Below are 17,303 nucleotides of genomic sequence, written 5' to 3' on the forward strand. Positions count from 1 at the left end.
GTTTGTATTAACGTGTGGGCAGGTCTTCTTGGAAGGTCATGTCATTTGGCCATATCTGCTTCCACTCAAGCTAATTAATCCTGCATACTTGATTTGCCTATGATATTGGACTCATTTTGGAAGCTTTGCCACGAATATCTGTCAGGAAAAGTGGTTTCAGCATGATTGTGTACCGTCTCACTTCTCACCTATGGCTCGCAGACATCACAACAGATGGTATGGTGAATGATAGGTAGGCCGAAACGGTCCGACTTCTACGGACTACTTTTTGTGGGCTCGTGTGCAAAGTTTGTTTTATGAGGTTCCTATAGAGACAGAGGAAGTTCTGTTGACATGAGTTCTAGCTGCTGCACTAGAAATTGAGGAGACGTCAGATGGGATGGAGAGTGTGTATCCAGGGTGTATAAGTTCCAGGACAACCAGGAAATCCAGGAAAAACCCAGGAATTTTGTAGAATTCTGGGGATTTTTCGTTGTTTTAGTCTTTTGTTAATTTTTTGTAGTTTTCACTGGTAGAACAGATAAACAGCAAAATGTGTCAAAGGCTTCAGGATGAAGACTATGGAATATTTCAGAACAGCAGACTGCTTCCGATGAGCGTGAAGTCACAAGTGTTTATGTTATGTTCATTTCGAACAGTTGCTAGCGGCCTCATGCACATGTGCATTTGAGTTGAGTAAGAGCAATACCTTCTCCCACTTCTGGCTACTTGAAGTGCCATTGGAGCGCTAGCAAGAAACGTTCCTGCTACACAGAAAACTTTTTCTGGCGCACCCAAGCTGCCAGATTCGTGTACTCCAAATGAATGTTACAATTTGATGTACTTTACTCTAATTACCTGTCATTGTCAGAAGTAGAGCAATCTTTATACATTGCAAAAAAGCTTCCAAAATAGAAGTTTTATTGTTCAGATCATAGTTGATATAAACCCTAATTGCTAGTTTCGGCAAAGTTATATTGCCATATTTAGATCATTGGATACATGAATTGCAAAGCCATACATGTGGTACATTGCCATGCTGACTGCTGTTTATCAGCAATGATGGCTGGAGTTAGATGCCAGTACTGCAACAGGACATCCACTGATGGGTGGCAGGTGCCCATTTCAGATGAATCACATTTTACGCTCCGTTGGACCAATGACTGTCAGTATGTACAGCGATGCAATAATTGTCAAAAGGGCCCAGGTCATAGGAAGGAGCGTTATGGTCTGGGGAATGTTTTCATGGCATTCTCTGTGTGGTCTTGCCATTCTGGAAGACACATTGGATCAACAGCAGTATGCATCTATCCTTGGGGACCATAACCACCCCTACAAGCTTCTTTTTTCTTTGGAACAATGGCATCTACTAGCAGGCAATGCTGCATGTCACACAGCTCACAGTGTATGTACATACACCAGAATGAGTTTACTGTGCTCCCTGGCCTCCAAACTCCCCGGTTTAAAACCCAGTCGAGAATCTATGGGACTATGTCAGTCGGGCTGTTTAAGTCATGGATCATCAACCAAGGAACCTAATGCTGCTGGCCATGGCATTGTAGTCGGCATGCCTGCACATCCCTCTCAGTACCTTCCAGAACCTCATCGACTCTCTTCCTGCATTTCTGCATGGGAAAAGGGAGTTTATTCAGGCTTTTGACAGATGGTCACATTAATGTGACTAGACTGTGTATTTACACGTTATGAATATTTGTGGGGTGGCCTGTCTAAGCCACTTAACCTGGTGTAGAGAACTTAGGTCATTGGAATAATTCAATAACTAGTTCTGTATTTACACATTCTGGATATTTGTGGGGTGGCCTGTCTACGTCACTTTACTTGGTATAGACAATTTACATCAATGGAATAATTTAAGAGCTTGTTCAGTTTCCTAATTTTAATGTTGCACCTAAGACTAATGAATAGTGAAATAATCCACAAATCATGACTGAAGATGATGAAATATGTCACTAAATAATCAATCACACTCATGAATATTTGAATTAGAGACATGCACCAAATACAAAATCAATGAAAATTTAATTTTATTCCTGTATTTTCTGTGGTGTTTTAGAGGGTCTAGAGTATAAACGCATCCATCCATGTGTAATGGCGCCCTTGACAGTCACTTGGCTGGAGCCAGGCTGAAATCCCCACCTGACCTTTCAGATTAGGATTTTCCATAATTTCCTAAATTGATAAAGGCAAATTCTACAGTAATTCCTTTGAGAAATACACAACTGATTTCCATTTCTGTTCTTATACAACTTGAATTTGATCTCCAACTATGAGTCTTATTAATGATGTGATGTAAATGCATACATATTTAATGATTTATTGGTGTACCCATTTATTGGTGTAACCTTACTCACCATGCTAGAGCCGGGACACCAGGATTAAATACATTATGAATCTGACAAATCTGTTGTAGTAAGTGCTAGCTTTTTTGTCGGATATATTCATTAGAAACATTTTAGAGAATACTAACTCGTGTTTTCATTATTGGCAACAATAATCATGAATTATCTGCTTCCGTAAATGGAAATTTCACACTGTAAATGGTCAATAGAATCTCAATTATTTTTTCAGAAAGCTCTTTTCATTTTGCAGACATAAAGGCCACGGCCATCATGTTCGTCTTCTAAATGACTACAAACGAGTAACATCAGGTGGAAGTTCTTGTACCTCTGCCGACCCATCACTCCGGCCTGTGACCTCTATCATCCACAGAGAAATGGAAGATTAGAGGCCAACTGATCTGGTTAAGTGTGCAGCAGCTTTTTATTTCTTCTGTGAAGAATTGTCCGGGTATTTTTGTTTGTTGAGGTTTGTGTTCCACACATTCTGGAATCACATGTATCCATTTGTAAGTATTCACTTCAGTATGTGCCTTACTCATAAATCTTCAGGAAGAGAAACAGCCGAGTTTTCTCAGTTAGAAACTTATATATATACTTTATCTGTGTTTTTCTGTTAGGGAGTAAACACTACCAAGATGAGCAAATGATCTCAAGTATTTTATGTGAATATATTCAGCCCGAAGCAAGCTGAAAATGTTACATAGTAATTGCAAAATGTACACATATTTACGAGCTGAATTAAATTTAAATGTATTGTGGTGATTTTTACAGATTGATTCTTCCACAAATTTCTGAATCCCAAGTAGTCAGAAGAGCTGTAACAAATTAGAAACACTTTGTTACATTCTTCAAAAAGAAAAAAAAAAAATACAGGAAGAAAAGGAAAGAAAAAAATCAAACCTATTTTGTGTACAGTTGAACAAGCAGCTTGTGGAACAGTCAAGAGAATCTGATTCAGATTGAATCCACACACCATATTAATGATGATTGGTCTAATACACCAGTCAGCCTGGAGGAGTTTTACAGAGTGTTTCGCACTTTACCCACATGCTGGATTGGTTATCCCCCTTTCATTAGAAAACATAACACACCAACAGTTAAGATATGAATACATGCAATAGTCTTTGACACATGTTCCATATTACTTTTCCTCATTGGAGTAACTAACCTGTCATGACATGAAGACACTACACTACAGTATACTGTACAAGTACTCATCACGCTCTTCCACACTGAGACACCCCTGACTCTCAGTAACAGTTCAAAGGAAAGCAACAGCACACTGCCTTATTAGGACCTTGTCCATGATGGCAATACAGGATCCTCACTCCTGTTCCCAAAGATCATTTCCTGAGTGTGGAACTGACTTGACTTTTGGCAATGTTTCGTACAGTATCCACCATTAAGTCATTTAAACCTTTAAAGAACATGTAAATTATTGGATGGAAAAATGTATAAAATAAGGGAAAGGCAACAACTTACCTACAGAGGATTGCTGCATGGTGCTTAGAAACAAATGGCAAGACAGAGGTGAAGAATGGGACAGGGAAGGATGCTTGAGGCCAGTAGTGGGTGGATGGGTAGTGTAAGGTAAGCCTTTTGTCAGGTGACTCAGCAGCTGCATGACAGGATGAAAAGATCAGAGGTTAGAGCATAACAGGGGTAGCGAGAAGGCGAAGGGGGGAGGGAGGGGAAGTTGGTTGGTTGGTTGGTTTGGGGAAGGAGACCAGACAGCGTGGTCATCGGTCTCATCGGATTAGGGAAGGATGGGGAAGGAAGTCGGCCGTGCCCTCTCAGAGGAAGCATCCGGCATTGGCCTGGGGTGATTTAGGGAAATCACGGAAAACCTAAATCAGGATGGCCGGATGCGGGATTGAACCGTCGTCCTCCCGAATGTGAGTCCAGTGTCTGGGAGGGGAGGAAAGGAGAGGACGTGGTGGTGAAGAGGGAGACAGGGAGGGGAGAGAGCGAGGAAGAAGAGTTCTTTTGAGCTCTTGCTCTTTTTCTGGTTGGAGTACAATCAATCGTACATACACACACAAGCACACAGAAACCCAAATGTCCACGCTTGTGGTAGCAGCGAAACTGATTATTGAGAATCAGTTATCGAAAGAACCAATTATCGAAAGTAGTTGCCAGGGTGGATGGAGGTGGGGATGGAGTAGGGAAGGACACATGAGACAAGGAGGAGGTACTGGGTGGTGTGATGCAGGTCTTTCACCAGATGACTCAGCGGCTGCACTACAAGATGAAGAGTTCAGAAAGTAGAGCATACCGGATCAGATACTGAGGGGGGAGAGGAAAGGAGAAGAAGGTGGAGGTGAAGAGGGAGACAGGAGGGTAGAGATTAAGGGAGAGGGGTTCTTGTGAGCTCTTGCTCTTTTTCTAGTAGAAGGATGGACAGACGGACGCACACACACACACACACACACACACACACACACACACACACACACACACACACACACACAAACTTCTACACTCATGGTAGTAGCGGGACTATTTATTGAAAATCAATTATTGAAAGTAGTTGCCTGGATAGATGGGGATGGGGAGGGAGTAGGGAAGGATGGTTGAAGCAAGGAAGAGGGTAGTAGAGGAGTGTGAGGCTAGTCTTTTGTCAGGTGACTCAGTGACTGTACAAAAATGAAAGTAGTTCAGAGGGTAGAGCCTATCAGGGATAGTGGGAAGGGAAGGGGGTGGGGGAAGGGGGTGAAGGGCATGGACATGGTGGTGAAGAGGGAGACATAAAAGGGAGAGTATATGTGAGAGTGGTTCCTTCAGGTTTGTGCTCTTTTTCCAGGAAGAGTACACACAACATTGATTGTCAAAAGTAGTTATCTGGATAGATGTAAGTGGAGAGAGGCTAGGGAAGAACACATGAGGCAAAGAGAGGGAAGATGAGCAGTGTGAGTCAGGTCTTTTGCCAGATGATGCTGTGGGTGCATGTTATCGAGAAGCTCCATTAAAAAACAAGTAAGTCATGTGGGTAACTAAGGAAATCAAAATCTCATATAAGATGAAAATTTATGTAATGGTCAGTTAAGTCAAGAACCGATATCACTTGCATGCTACAAAAAATAATGTAGAATTTTAAGGAAAACCATTAAAATGTCCATAAGTATGCGTGTCCTGACAGAAACAAATAATGCAGGTAATAAGATTAAAACTATGTGAGACATTGTCAAACAGGAAAACAGACAGATTCCATAACAACTAAACTAAATAACAATGTTGGAACTGATATTTCACAAATTGCAAGTACTTTCAGCAGTCACTTTCTAAATGTAGTAAAAATATAGCACAAAATGTTGCAGTTGAAGAAGGAAGAGAATATATTAAAAATGTCATTTCATAAAACTTTGAGCAATGAGAAGTAGCACCAACATCCTCCATTGAAATCAATACACTTGGGGGGGGGGGGGGGGGGACTAATGCGGGGCTGATGAAATTTCACACAGAATTCTGAAAAGTTGTTCCAGCTTACTAAGTAATGTCCTCAGTGATATATGCAATGCATCACTGGCACAGGGAATTTTTTCAGATAGGTTAAAATATGCAATTGTCAAACTTCTTCATAAGAAAGGTGGCAAGACAGACTCAAGCAATTATCATCCAGTTTCCTTACAGGCAATTTTCTCCAAAGTATTCAAAAAGTAATGTACTCGTGAGTAGTCCCATACTTAAATGGAAACAGTTTGGATCCCAGAAGGATTTCTTGAATGAGAATGTTATTTATATATTAACTCATCAAATAGTACAAGCCTTAAATAATAATGTATCGCTAGATGGTATTTTTTGTGACCTTGTGTAGATCATATTACTCTATTTGAGAAAATGTCCGACCCTGGTAGCTGAGTGCTCAGTGCGATGGAGTGTCATACCTAATGGCCCAGGTTCGATTCCTGGCTAGGTCGTGAATTTTCTCTGCTCAGTGACTGGGTATTGTGTTGTCCTTATCATAATTTCATTCCCATTGACACGCAAGTCACCGAAGTGGTGTCAACTCGAAAGACTTGCACTAGACGAACAGTCTACCTGATGGGAGGTCCTCGCCACACGGCATTTCCATTTCCATTTGAGAAAATCATGTTGTATGAAATTGATGGCTTTATACACAGCTGGTTTGAATTATACTGAATAAACTGAATGTAAAATGTTTTGCTGAAGAACTCCGACAATTTCAGAAAAATAGAAAACTGTAGTGACTGTGGAAAGATCACAAAGGGAGTACCACAGGGTTCAATTTTGGGTCCACTCCTATTCCTTATACACATTTATGATCTTCACTTAACATTCAACAAGCAAAATTAGTACTTTTTGCAGATGATGCCAGTTTTATGATAAATCTCATTAGAGAGAAAGTGACAGAAGAAATGGTAAATGATATTTTCCAAAGAACGATTTAGTGGTCCTCTGAAAATGGATGTTCCTCAAATTTATAAAAACGAAAGAAAGAAAAAAGAACACTACATTCAGTTCTGTACAACAAATAAAGTCATACCAACAATTGATGTTTTACTTGAGTAGGAGTCAGTAAATAGGGTAGAAAGCTCCAAATTTTTGGATGTTCATATTGATGAATACTTGAACTGGAAGAAGCATGCTACTGAGCTTCTCAGACAACTAAGTTTAGTTACTTTTGCTCCTTGTATAATTGCTAATTCTGGAAACAAATGTACGAACCTACTGACATGCCGGCCGGGGTGGCCGAGTGGTTCTAGGCGCTACAGTCTGGAACCGCGCGACCGCTACGGTTGCAGGTTCGAATCCTGCCTTGGGGGGACTGATGACCTCAGCAGTTAAGTCTCACAGTGCTCAGAGCCATTTGAACCCTACTGACACATTTTTCTTATTTCCACTCAGTAATGCGTTATGGAATAATTTTCTGCAGTAATTCATCACTTAGGAAGAAAGTATTGAGTGTACAAAAGTGAGCAGCAAGAATAAAATTTAGTGTTCATCCACGGATGTCATGTAGGTACCTCTCCAAGGAGCTATACATTTTAACTGCATTGTTACAATGAATATATTTTCTAATGAAATTTGTCATAAATAATCCATCACAATTTTAAAAGATGGAAAAATTACTTTTATTACTCATTATTAGAGCTATCGGTGGCTCAGAAAGTAGTCCAACAAAATGTTATGATCATTTTCCCAATAATATAAAATGTCTGACACATAGCAGAGCATGTTTTAAATCTAATTTAAAACCATTTATCTTGGATAACTTCTTCTATTCCAGTGACAAATTTCAATTTCAATACTGGTAGACAGTAAAAAAATAAATTAAGTTTAGTTGCATTAGTAGGAGTAAAAATAATGATGTGCTCATTAATATTAACACTAATGTGTGTGTGTGTGTGTGTGTGTGTGTGTGTGTGTGTGTGTTTGTGTTTGTATTTGTGTGTGTGTCATTGTTTCATGTAATAGTTATTTTATGCTTGACTTCTTGCTACACTATTGTTCTCATGTCCATGAAATATCTTTCTATGATACAATACAATATACATTGCATTTGGTCAACATTCAGTGAAATATACTGCATAAGATCTGATGATGGCAACATAGTTTGCTGAAACCTGTCATCACAATTAATGCCGTACAATAGTGTACCTGGCTGTTTACCGAGCGGGGGTGGCGCAGTGGTTAGACACTGGACTCGCATTCGGGAGGACGACGGTTCAATCCCGCGTCCGGCCATCCTGATTTAGGTTTTCCGTGATTTCCCTATATCGCTCCAGGCAAATGCCGGGATGGTTCCTTTGAAAGGGCACGGCCGACTTCCTTCCCTAATCCGATGAGATCGATGACCTCGCTTCCCCAAACCAACCAACCAACCAACCTGGCTGTTTAAAGTTGCTCTTCTGTTTGTGTATAAAACTTTACTCACAATGTCTGTTACCACCTTGTTCATTCAGAATTTTCAATCTTTTAACTTACCAATCATAATTTGAGGAAATTTAGTGAAATTAGATAGCTTTAATTAAAAACATGCATCAGTTACTCTTTGACAGTTGTTACACATTGAACAAATTTAGAACTACATGCATAGCTTTTTACTTTTTCGTTTTGCAATTGTCAAACTTTTATCATATACTACCGAGGACAAACAAATAATTACTAATCACTTACCCACCCCTTTCACTGGTCAGCTTTCCAAAATTACTTGTGACAGTTCTCTCTGACCTCAATATGAACATTACACCACAAAATACAAATCAGCTTGCCATTCCTCAAAGTGTCATAAAATTGAAATATGTGCAACACAATAGTTCCTCGAAACTCATCTTTGCAAGAGTCTTTTGGTCAGTGGCATTCTCAATATCCCGTCACACTTCTAACAGATACTCATTTATAACACTGTTATACCACACTCTTCAACATAACCACTTCCTTCGGCGGGATTGAAACCTGGATCACTCTGTTTGAATGACCACAATGCCTCAAAATATGCTAAGGTTGACAAACCATGTGTATAGTCAACAGCCACTTCCCATCTTCTTCATCCATGATGATGAACCTCAATCCACCTGCCTTCCTTGACTTGCCACGGACCCAATGTCGGCACACGCACAGAGTCCAAACACTGTCTCATCTCATCCATCTCACCTGCAGGCCCACTCCATACACCTCTCTTGTTATGTGTGCAGTGGAACTCGCCTTTGCTGTATGGAGGCCACTCTCTGGTCAAGGCCGAATCCAGCGATTAACTCCCACATACCACAGTGAATTTCTTTGGTAACACCACGCATGCGCCTCACAGATGATCAAAAGACAAATGACCATATGTCATGGTTCAACTATATTACGAAGCTCGACAAAATCCAAAAAGTAGCCTTTGTCACTCTCTACATAATTTCAAAGATTAACTATGTTACACAAGTGCCTCTACATAATTTCAAAGATTAACTATGTTACACAAGTGCTGCAGATGATACAAGAGACGATGAAATGAATTGTGTCAGCCTTAGGCCATTTTGTTACTTGTGGATATATTATTACAGTCGAGTTTGATATGCTGACACTTGTCGTACAAGATGGATTAATTCTAACAGATGTTCAGAACAAGTTATGGGCATTATATGTGTAGAAACCACAGAAACAGCACAGGATGTCACCCAACAGTTTAACAGCTCACTTGTTAAACCATGTAATGCCAGAAAGTCTGCAGCCTCCAGTTAACATGCATGATATTCGTAATCACCTGTTTCATTTGAAAACCTTTTCAGTTGTGTTTAGTTACATCCAGCCCAAAATCCCAGAAAAGTTGCTCGTGACAGTGATGACGACAATTTGCAAAAAGCTGTAGAGGCACCACAGTTTAAGATAGGAAAGTTAGATTCAGTGCAACATTTCTGAGTGCACAAGTTACAGCCAGGTGCGGGCCAGTTGACAGTAAGTTACGCTGACCAGCGGTTGCGAAGTAGAATGGAGGCCACAGGGCCATCAAGCGGCTGAAAAGAGTAAATGCGGCAGTTTGCATGGCGCAAGTTACAACCAGAAGGGACCCACTGGTGCAACCTAGGTGTGGTGAGTATGTGACTTGGAGTGGTGCGTTAGCAAAACAGAGGTGCACAGCCGGGTATAAATAGGTGCCGTTTTCTAACGAGATTCATTCAAGTGTGACAGTTCTCCTGGATGGCGGGGCGTGTCACACCACCAGCTACACGCAGCAGCAGAGATGGGGTACCAGCGTCCCAGTCCACGGTGGATCGCTGGTTCGACCCTCTGAGGCTGACGCAGGGTCTGTGGACAGCCAGCCAGTGGTGGGCCACTCTTTGGCTTACTACCGCAGGCAGTCATCCTGGCTTCCAACACACATCAGAGGCATCCCGAGGCGAGGGCCGCAGATTCGGACGCTGTATCATGGGCACTTGTGGTCACTGCGATCTCAGCTACGCCAGCGAGGAAGGAAGCAGCGGGCTGCTCGGCGGCTCTCAGCAGAGCAGTGCTGAGTCAATGGGGAAGAAGACCGTTGAGCCAGATCCTGGCGCAGCCCTGACGATGTGGCCCTACAAGGCCGACACACAGCAGCCCATTGCACTGGTTCCCTGGGTGGTGGTCTCAACATTGCAGGACCCTGTGACACACACCAAGGTGAACGGGGCACTGTGTGGTTGGAAACAATAAATTATTTGGAAAGCTCAGACGAGTCTTAATACAGTGCCTTCTACCTCTTCCCACTACATTGGGTCACCCTGATACATTCGGTGGCAGAAGTCGCCACTACATTTGGTGTCAGAATAGCAGACGTCATCTGTCCAGTACGATATTTGAGCCCATCGCCTGCATTACGGTCAGTTTTCTTGCCCCCCCCCCCCCCAATCCCTCCGCCCCCCCCCCCCCCCCCTCTCTCTCTCTCTCTCTCTCTCTCTCTCTCTCTCTCTCTCTCTCTCTCTCTCTCAGCTCATTTGGTGTTGAGCCTGGAGAAGTGCCATTTTGTATTAGAAGAAGCAAAATATTTGGGTCATATTATCAGTAAGAATGGAGTGCGAACAGATCTGAGGTTGGTACAGGCTGTAAGGGATTTTCGGGAACTGAAAATGGTTAAGGAAGTGCAGTCATTCATTGGGATTTGCAATTTCTATCGAAAGTTCCTGAATGGTTTTGCAGATGTAGCACAGTCATTGACACAATTGTTACAGAAGGGTGTGAAATTTGAGTGGACAGAAGAGTGTCGGAAAGCATTTGACAAACTGAAAGAAGTGTTAACATCAAGTCCAATTTTTGTGTTTCCAGATTTTGAAAAGGAGTTCATACTAGCATGTGATGCATCGAATCAGGCATTAGGGTGTGTTCTTAGTCAGGAAATTGATGGGAAAGAACATCTTGTGGCCTATGTGTCTAGGCAGTTGGATGCAGTGGAGAGGAATTACTCAACAACTGAGAGGGAAATGCTTAGCATAATCTATGGAATCACATATTTTAAATGTTATTTATATGGGATAAGATTTCGGATAGTGAAAGATCATGCTGCATTGAAGTGGTTGTTGGGGTTGAAGGATCCGTCCACTAGACTAGCTAGGTGAGCTGTGAGGCTTAGTGAGTTCGACTACGAGGTGGTGCACAAGCCTGGGAAGAAGCACGGTAATGTGGATGCACTAAGTAGGAAGGTGGCAAAAGTAGAAGTCATAGGTTATGACCTAGCAGTATGGCAAGAATTACAGGACGCGGACAACGATTGTAAATTGTATCGGACACAGCCACAATTTAATATGTACGATGGTCATTTGTGCAGGGAAACAAAGTTCGGGCCAAGGGTAGTAGTGCCAGCGAAGTTGAGGGATGAGGTTTTAAAGGAACCACATGATCACGGAGGGTGTAGAGTGATGAATAGGAGAGTGGCGGAGAGGTATTGCTGGAGAGGTAGGAAAGTAGATGTGGATCAGTATCTCAAGAATTGTGTACCATGTGCCCAGAGAGCAGATTTGAGTCGGAAACAGATACGGCTACAATGATTACCGGAAGCGACATGTCCTTTTCCTTTGCTGGGGATTGATGTCTTAGGTCCTTTTAGGTGAACACCATTGGTGTACAGATTCATTCTGACAATAATAGATCATTTTTCAAGGTACATGGAGATGGTGGCTATGCCAAATCAGTAGGCAGCAATGGTCGTGCAGGCCTCAGTAAACAACTGAATTTTTTAGTTTGATGTACCAAGGACAATAATTACTGACCAAGGGACCTACTTCATGTCAGATTTAATGAAGGAACTGGACAAATTGTTGAACATAAAGAAGTTGAGGATGAGCGCATTGCATCCACAGGCCAACGGAAGGACAGAACGGGACACAGAAAAGTCGGGAAGATGCTGAGTTTTTATGTGGATTCTCATCACCATCAGTGGGACGAGTTTTTGTAGCACATTGTATGTACATACAATGCAAAAGTCCATACAAATACCGGTTTGTCTCCATATGAGGTAGTGTACAGTTGAGAAATGCCATCACCGTTTGATTTGGTGAGGCTACAGAAAGGAAGGACCGGTGAATCTGTACGTCAATTCACACGGACAATTCTGGATGTTTGGAAATGGGTACAAAAGGCAAATACAAAGCCTTTGGATAGGCAGGAAGACCCACTAAAGCGGAAAGAAAGTTTACCGTAGTATAGAGTGGGGCAATGGGTAATGCTGTCCAGCCCCTATAAGCAAAAAGGGAAAACAAAGAAGTTCCTCACAAGGTATCAAGGGCCATACCAAGTTGTCGAAACCACATCCCCATTAATGTTAAGCTTGAGCTGCCAACTATAACAACGATGGTACACATTGGGCAGTTACGGCCATTTAAGGGTTGCCCGGATGTGGTTCCAGGTGTGTGACAGGAAGGAAAGAGGAACAATGAGAGAGTGAAGAGAGGTGCTAAGTACAGAGAAACCAGGAAGATAGAGTACAGCATGAAGTGCTGTATGCGTTGCGATCCGGAAAGTAGTAGAGTATTTGTAGTGTTTTTTGTTTTCTTGTTATGTATGATTGGGTTTGGATAGATTAATTAGGCATTGTATTTTATACGTGTTTTCGAGTATTGTGAGCCTGCTACGGACAGCAGTCTTTATGAAGAGGGAGGAAGGGTGGTGATGATACCTGTCCTCAGGTCACTGAAAAGGGAAGTGTAGCATCTGACGTATGTGGAGTATTGTTGGAGGAGAAATCAAAGGCAGTTCTGGAGAAATAAATGCATCGGGGTAAATTTTGTGGTGAAGCCGTAATAAATATGTGTTGAACGATGTCAAAGTCATACGATTTCCTGTTTAAATTTTTTGTTATCGACAGTGCTGGATCAGGAAAGTCGTGTTTATTGCACCAGTTCATATAATGTAGTTTAAGAATGAAAGTAGTCACACAATCGGTGTTGAGTTTGAATCAAAAATAGTGAATGTTGGAGGAAAATCTGTGAAGCTACAAATATGGGACACATGCACAGTGCAGTTATTTTTAACCAGGGGGAAAGGAATAGACTGTCTAAGGGACATCATGGAGCCAAACTTGAGCTTGCAACGAGTCGGAATGCATTGGATCTTCTCCACCTATGAGAATTTACTAGTAGTAGCAAGTTGTTTTGAGTGGGGAGTATTTGCAGAAGCAAAATGTATAGAGCTTGAGGGGAGCGGAATTTTAATCAATGGAAGTAAGTGTAACATAATAGGACCAACCTTCCACCCGCCAGCGTCAATTTCAGGAGTCATGCAATTGAATGTTACACAGCCACAGCTGTACTGGCTAGAAGCCACTTTAGAGTTTTTGCCAAGACAGAATTTGACCTTGTTAAATTAAACTCTGGAGCCGGGTCTGTTGAGATCCGTAAACCAGTTCATTTTAGAGCAAGAGGGGTGCATATTAGCTGAACACCTTGTTCAACATGTCACTCAGTATAGGGAAAGGCAATGGCAAATAACGATCATTTTGAGCACCTTTGTGCCAAGTGTCATTGCAGCCTTAACTTTGTTATGTGTTGTTTTCTCTCTGATCAGGCGGAGAGCTAATCCCAAAAGGGAACCAAGGGTAGTCCAAGCCCCAGTGGATTGGATACCGAGGGCGTGAGACAAGTAGGTAAGGGGTGGATTGAGCAGTGATCGTCCAGTAAGGAATTTTTACTTTTTGTTTCATGTCATGGTTTTAAGGGGCACTAGACCACATTTAAGTTTTCTAATAGTAAGGAAATATCCCATAGGTGCTGACCCAAACAAGTTAAGAGATAGTTAAGGGTTGACCCGGGGACCGGGTCTTTCCAAAGAGGGGAAAAATGTAGCAGCACCACAGTTTAAGATTGGAAAGTTAGATTCGGTGCAACATTTCTGAGCGCACACGTTACATCCAGGCATGGGCCAGTAGACAGTAAGCTATGCTGACCAGCGGTTGCGAAGTAGAACAGAGGCCACAAGGCCGTCAAACTGCTGAAAAGAATAAACACAGCAGTTTGCATGGCGCAAGTTACAGGCAGAAGGGGCTCACTGGCACAACCTAGGTGTGGTAAGTACATGACTCGGAGCAGCGTGTTAGCAATACAGGGGTGCACAGCCGAGTATAAATCAGTGCCGTTTTCTAACGAGAGTAATTCAAGTATGGCAGCTCTCCTGGATGGTGGGGCGTGTTACACCCCGAGCTACATGTAGCAGCAGATGGGGCTCCAGCATCCCAAGGGTGTCAGTTTGCTGGTTCGACCCTCTGAGGCTGACGCGGGGTCTGTAGACAGACAGCCAGTGGCAGGCCGCTCTTTGGCTTACTATCGCGGGCAGTCTTCCTGGCTTCCAACACACGTCAGAGGCATCCCAAGGCAAGGGCCGCAGATTCGGACACTGTATGATGGGCGCTTGTTGTCATGACAATCTCAGCTATGCCAGCAAGGAAGGACCCAGCGGGCTGCTTGGCGGCTCTCAGCAGAGCAGTGCTGAGTCAACAGGGAAGAAGACCGCTGAGCCGGCTGCTGGCGCAACCCTGACGACCTGGCCCTACGAGGCTGACAACACACAGCAGCCCATTGCACTGGTTCGCTGGGGTGGTGGCCTCAGCATTGCAGGTCCCTGTGATGCAGACCGAGGTGAATGAGGCACTGTGGTTGGAAACAATAAATGATTTGGAAAGCTGGAACGAGTCTTAATACAGTGCCTTCTACCTCTTCCCGCTACATTTGGTCATCCGGATACATTCTGTGGCAGAAGTCGCCACTACAAAGCTGAGGGAAAACAGGAGCCGGAATGTCATAGAGCAAAAATATCCCAATCACAAGTGGCCAGTAGTCTGGAAGAATATACACTGCCATGATTTGTCATTAGAGATGAAAGGGATGTGGTAGTGAGCAATCAACCAGAAAGTTTGCACCAATGATAAACTTCATACCATATGTGTAAGCCAAGACTTCCACGGCTGTTGTCATTGTCAACAAAATTCTTTGATGGTGTGGCCACATTGTCAGTATGTAAAATTATCCAAGTTTCGGCACTGTTGTAAATGGCCTCCCTCTGGATGTTTTGCCATATGCTTGATGGACTCATCCTTGGGAACATTGTGTAATGTAACACACAGTGAAGAGCACCAGTTTGTGTGTGTCAGTGTCAAAGATTTAAAACTATTCCTGAAATTCAAGTTAACAATAATACATACAGGTGTTTATACTAACTAAAGCGGCATATGAATATTTGTGCCAGATCGGGACTAGAACGCAGATTTCCTATCTATTGCGAGTGGTTGCCTTAATACAAGGTGTTTCAAAAAGGAGTGTACTACTTTGAAAATTCATATGAATTAATTCATAGTACCTACACAGGTGATTGTAGCGTCAGTTTGTTAGTCTCACATAGTTCACTAGTGCCGAATTGTATCGTAAGGAGCACTAGCAGCTGTTGCATTAAGGATGGCTCCCTTCACTGGACGCCAGTGTTATAGCTGTGTGATTTGGTTTCCCGAAGTTGGCGACAACAGTTCAGCTTAATTTCTGTGCCAAGTATGTTAAAGATCCTCCTAGTAGGCCTACAATTTATGAGTGTCATAAATGTTTTGTAGAAACAGGGTGCTCGATAAAACATGGGAAATCATCAGGACATCCAAGCACTTCTGATGACATCATTGAGTTAGTGTGACAATATTTTGTAAACAGCTCTATGAAATTGACCCAGCGTGCATCTCGTGAACTGCAAATCCCACGTATGACTGCTTGGTGAGTGTTGATAAACTGTTTGCATTTGAAACCGTATAGTTTGACGATCGTACAAGCAATAAAAGACACTGATAAAATTACTTTTGTGCAGATATGTTAAATCGATTACATGAAGATGAACATTTCTTGGACAAAATCATCTAATCCTGATGATTCAACTTTTCACTTAAGCGGCAAGGTTAACACACATAACTGCAGTATTTGGGGCAGTGAAAATTCACATCAAACATTGCAACATGTTTGTGATAGCCCTAAACTGAACTTTTTTTGTGCATTGACTAATAACAAAGTGTACAGCCCCTTTTTCCATGAGAGAACCATTAATGGGATAGTGTATCTGGATATGTTACAACAATTTTTGATATCGCAGATTGATGAGGAGGACCAAGAATGAAATGTTTACTTCATGCAAGATGGTGCACCACCCCACTACCTGGCTGACATCCGGGATTTTCTCAGTGACTGCTTTCCAGGTCAGTAGATTGACCGTGATGCACCAATTGCATGGCCCCCACATTCACCAGACTTACACCACTTGATTTTTTTTGTGGGGATTCATCAAGGATATCATGTTTGTACTTTGTGTGCTAGCTTCTCTGCTTGAACTTAGAGCAAGAATTTACGCCGATACTGAACAAGTTACACCTGAAATGCTACACTGAGTCTGGGAAGAAATTAACTTCCCATGGGATGTTTGCAGGATAACCAACAGAAGCCACATACAACATCTTTAGTTTAAGGTAAAACAACGTGATTCTCTTTTCCCTCCAAAATAACACTAAACCTAGCTCTATATCTTCTTTCAATAAATTTATATGAATTTTTAAAGTTGTTAAGTCCTTTTTGAAACACTCTCTTTTTAGGCCATGTGGGCATGCTCTCCAGACTAACACAAACTTCCATATGATACAATATTGCAGTTCTTGTGTTGTGAAGAAGTATGATGCAATCTACCCTCAGACATGCATCTTGTCTGAAGGAACAGATACTATGGCAACTACAACTACTATGAAAAGCATGAAATATGTTTGCAGTTGCAAATGTACCACTTCCAGCTGTATAGTGGAGTGGAAACAATGAAAATTTGTGCTGGACTGGGACTCATAACTGGATTCTCCACTTACACGAGTGGTGCTCTTAACCATTTTGGCTCGTTTTTGCTATCCAAGCATGACTCATGGCCAGATCCGAACTTCTGTATATCATCGTCCATGTGTCATGTTTGTACTCGTACATCCCATTACTGCCCAGTCTGGCACAAATTTTCACAGTTGTCATTTCGTTATACAGCTGGAGGTGGTTC

At 42.2% G+C, this 17,303-nt stretch overlaps 1 protein-coding gene across 2 annotated transcripts in view; it reads left to right on the plus strand.

Annotated features, from left to right (window-relative positions):
- LOC124805118 (katanin-interacting protein-like) overlaps nt 1-3,066 on the plus strand; it is a 323,814-nt gene extending 320,748 nt beyond the window's left edge. For both annotated transcript variants that reach the window (XM_047265570.1, XM_047265571.1), the window contains exon 15: nt 2,590-3,066. In XM_047265570.1, the coding sequence (XP_047121526.1) occupies nt 2,590-2,725 (136 nt within the window). In that variant the 3' untranslated portion in view covers nt 2,726-3,066. The remainder of the gene's footprint in view (nt 1-2,589) is intronic.
- The last annotated feature ends 14,237 nt before the right edge of the window (nt 3,067-17,303 follow it).

Source organism: Schistocerca piceifrons, chromosome 7 (assembly GCF_021461385.2).
Source record: "Schistocerca piceifrons isolate TAMUIC-IGC-003096 chromosome 7, iqSchPice1.1, whole genome shotgun sequence".
Classification (NCBI taxonomy): domain Eukaryota; kingdom Metazoa; phylum Arthropoda; class Insecta; order Orthoptera; family Acrididae; genus Schistocerca; species Schistocerca piceifrons.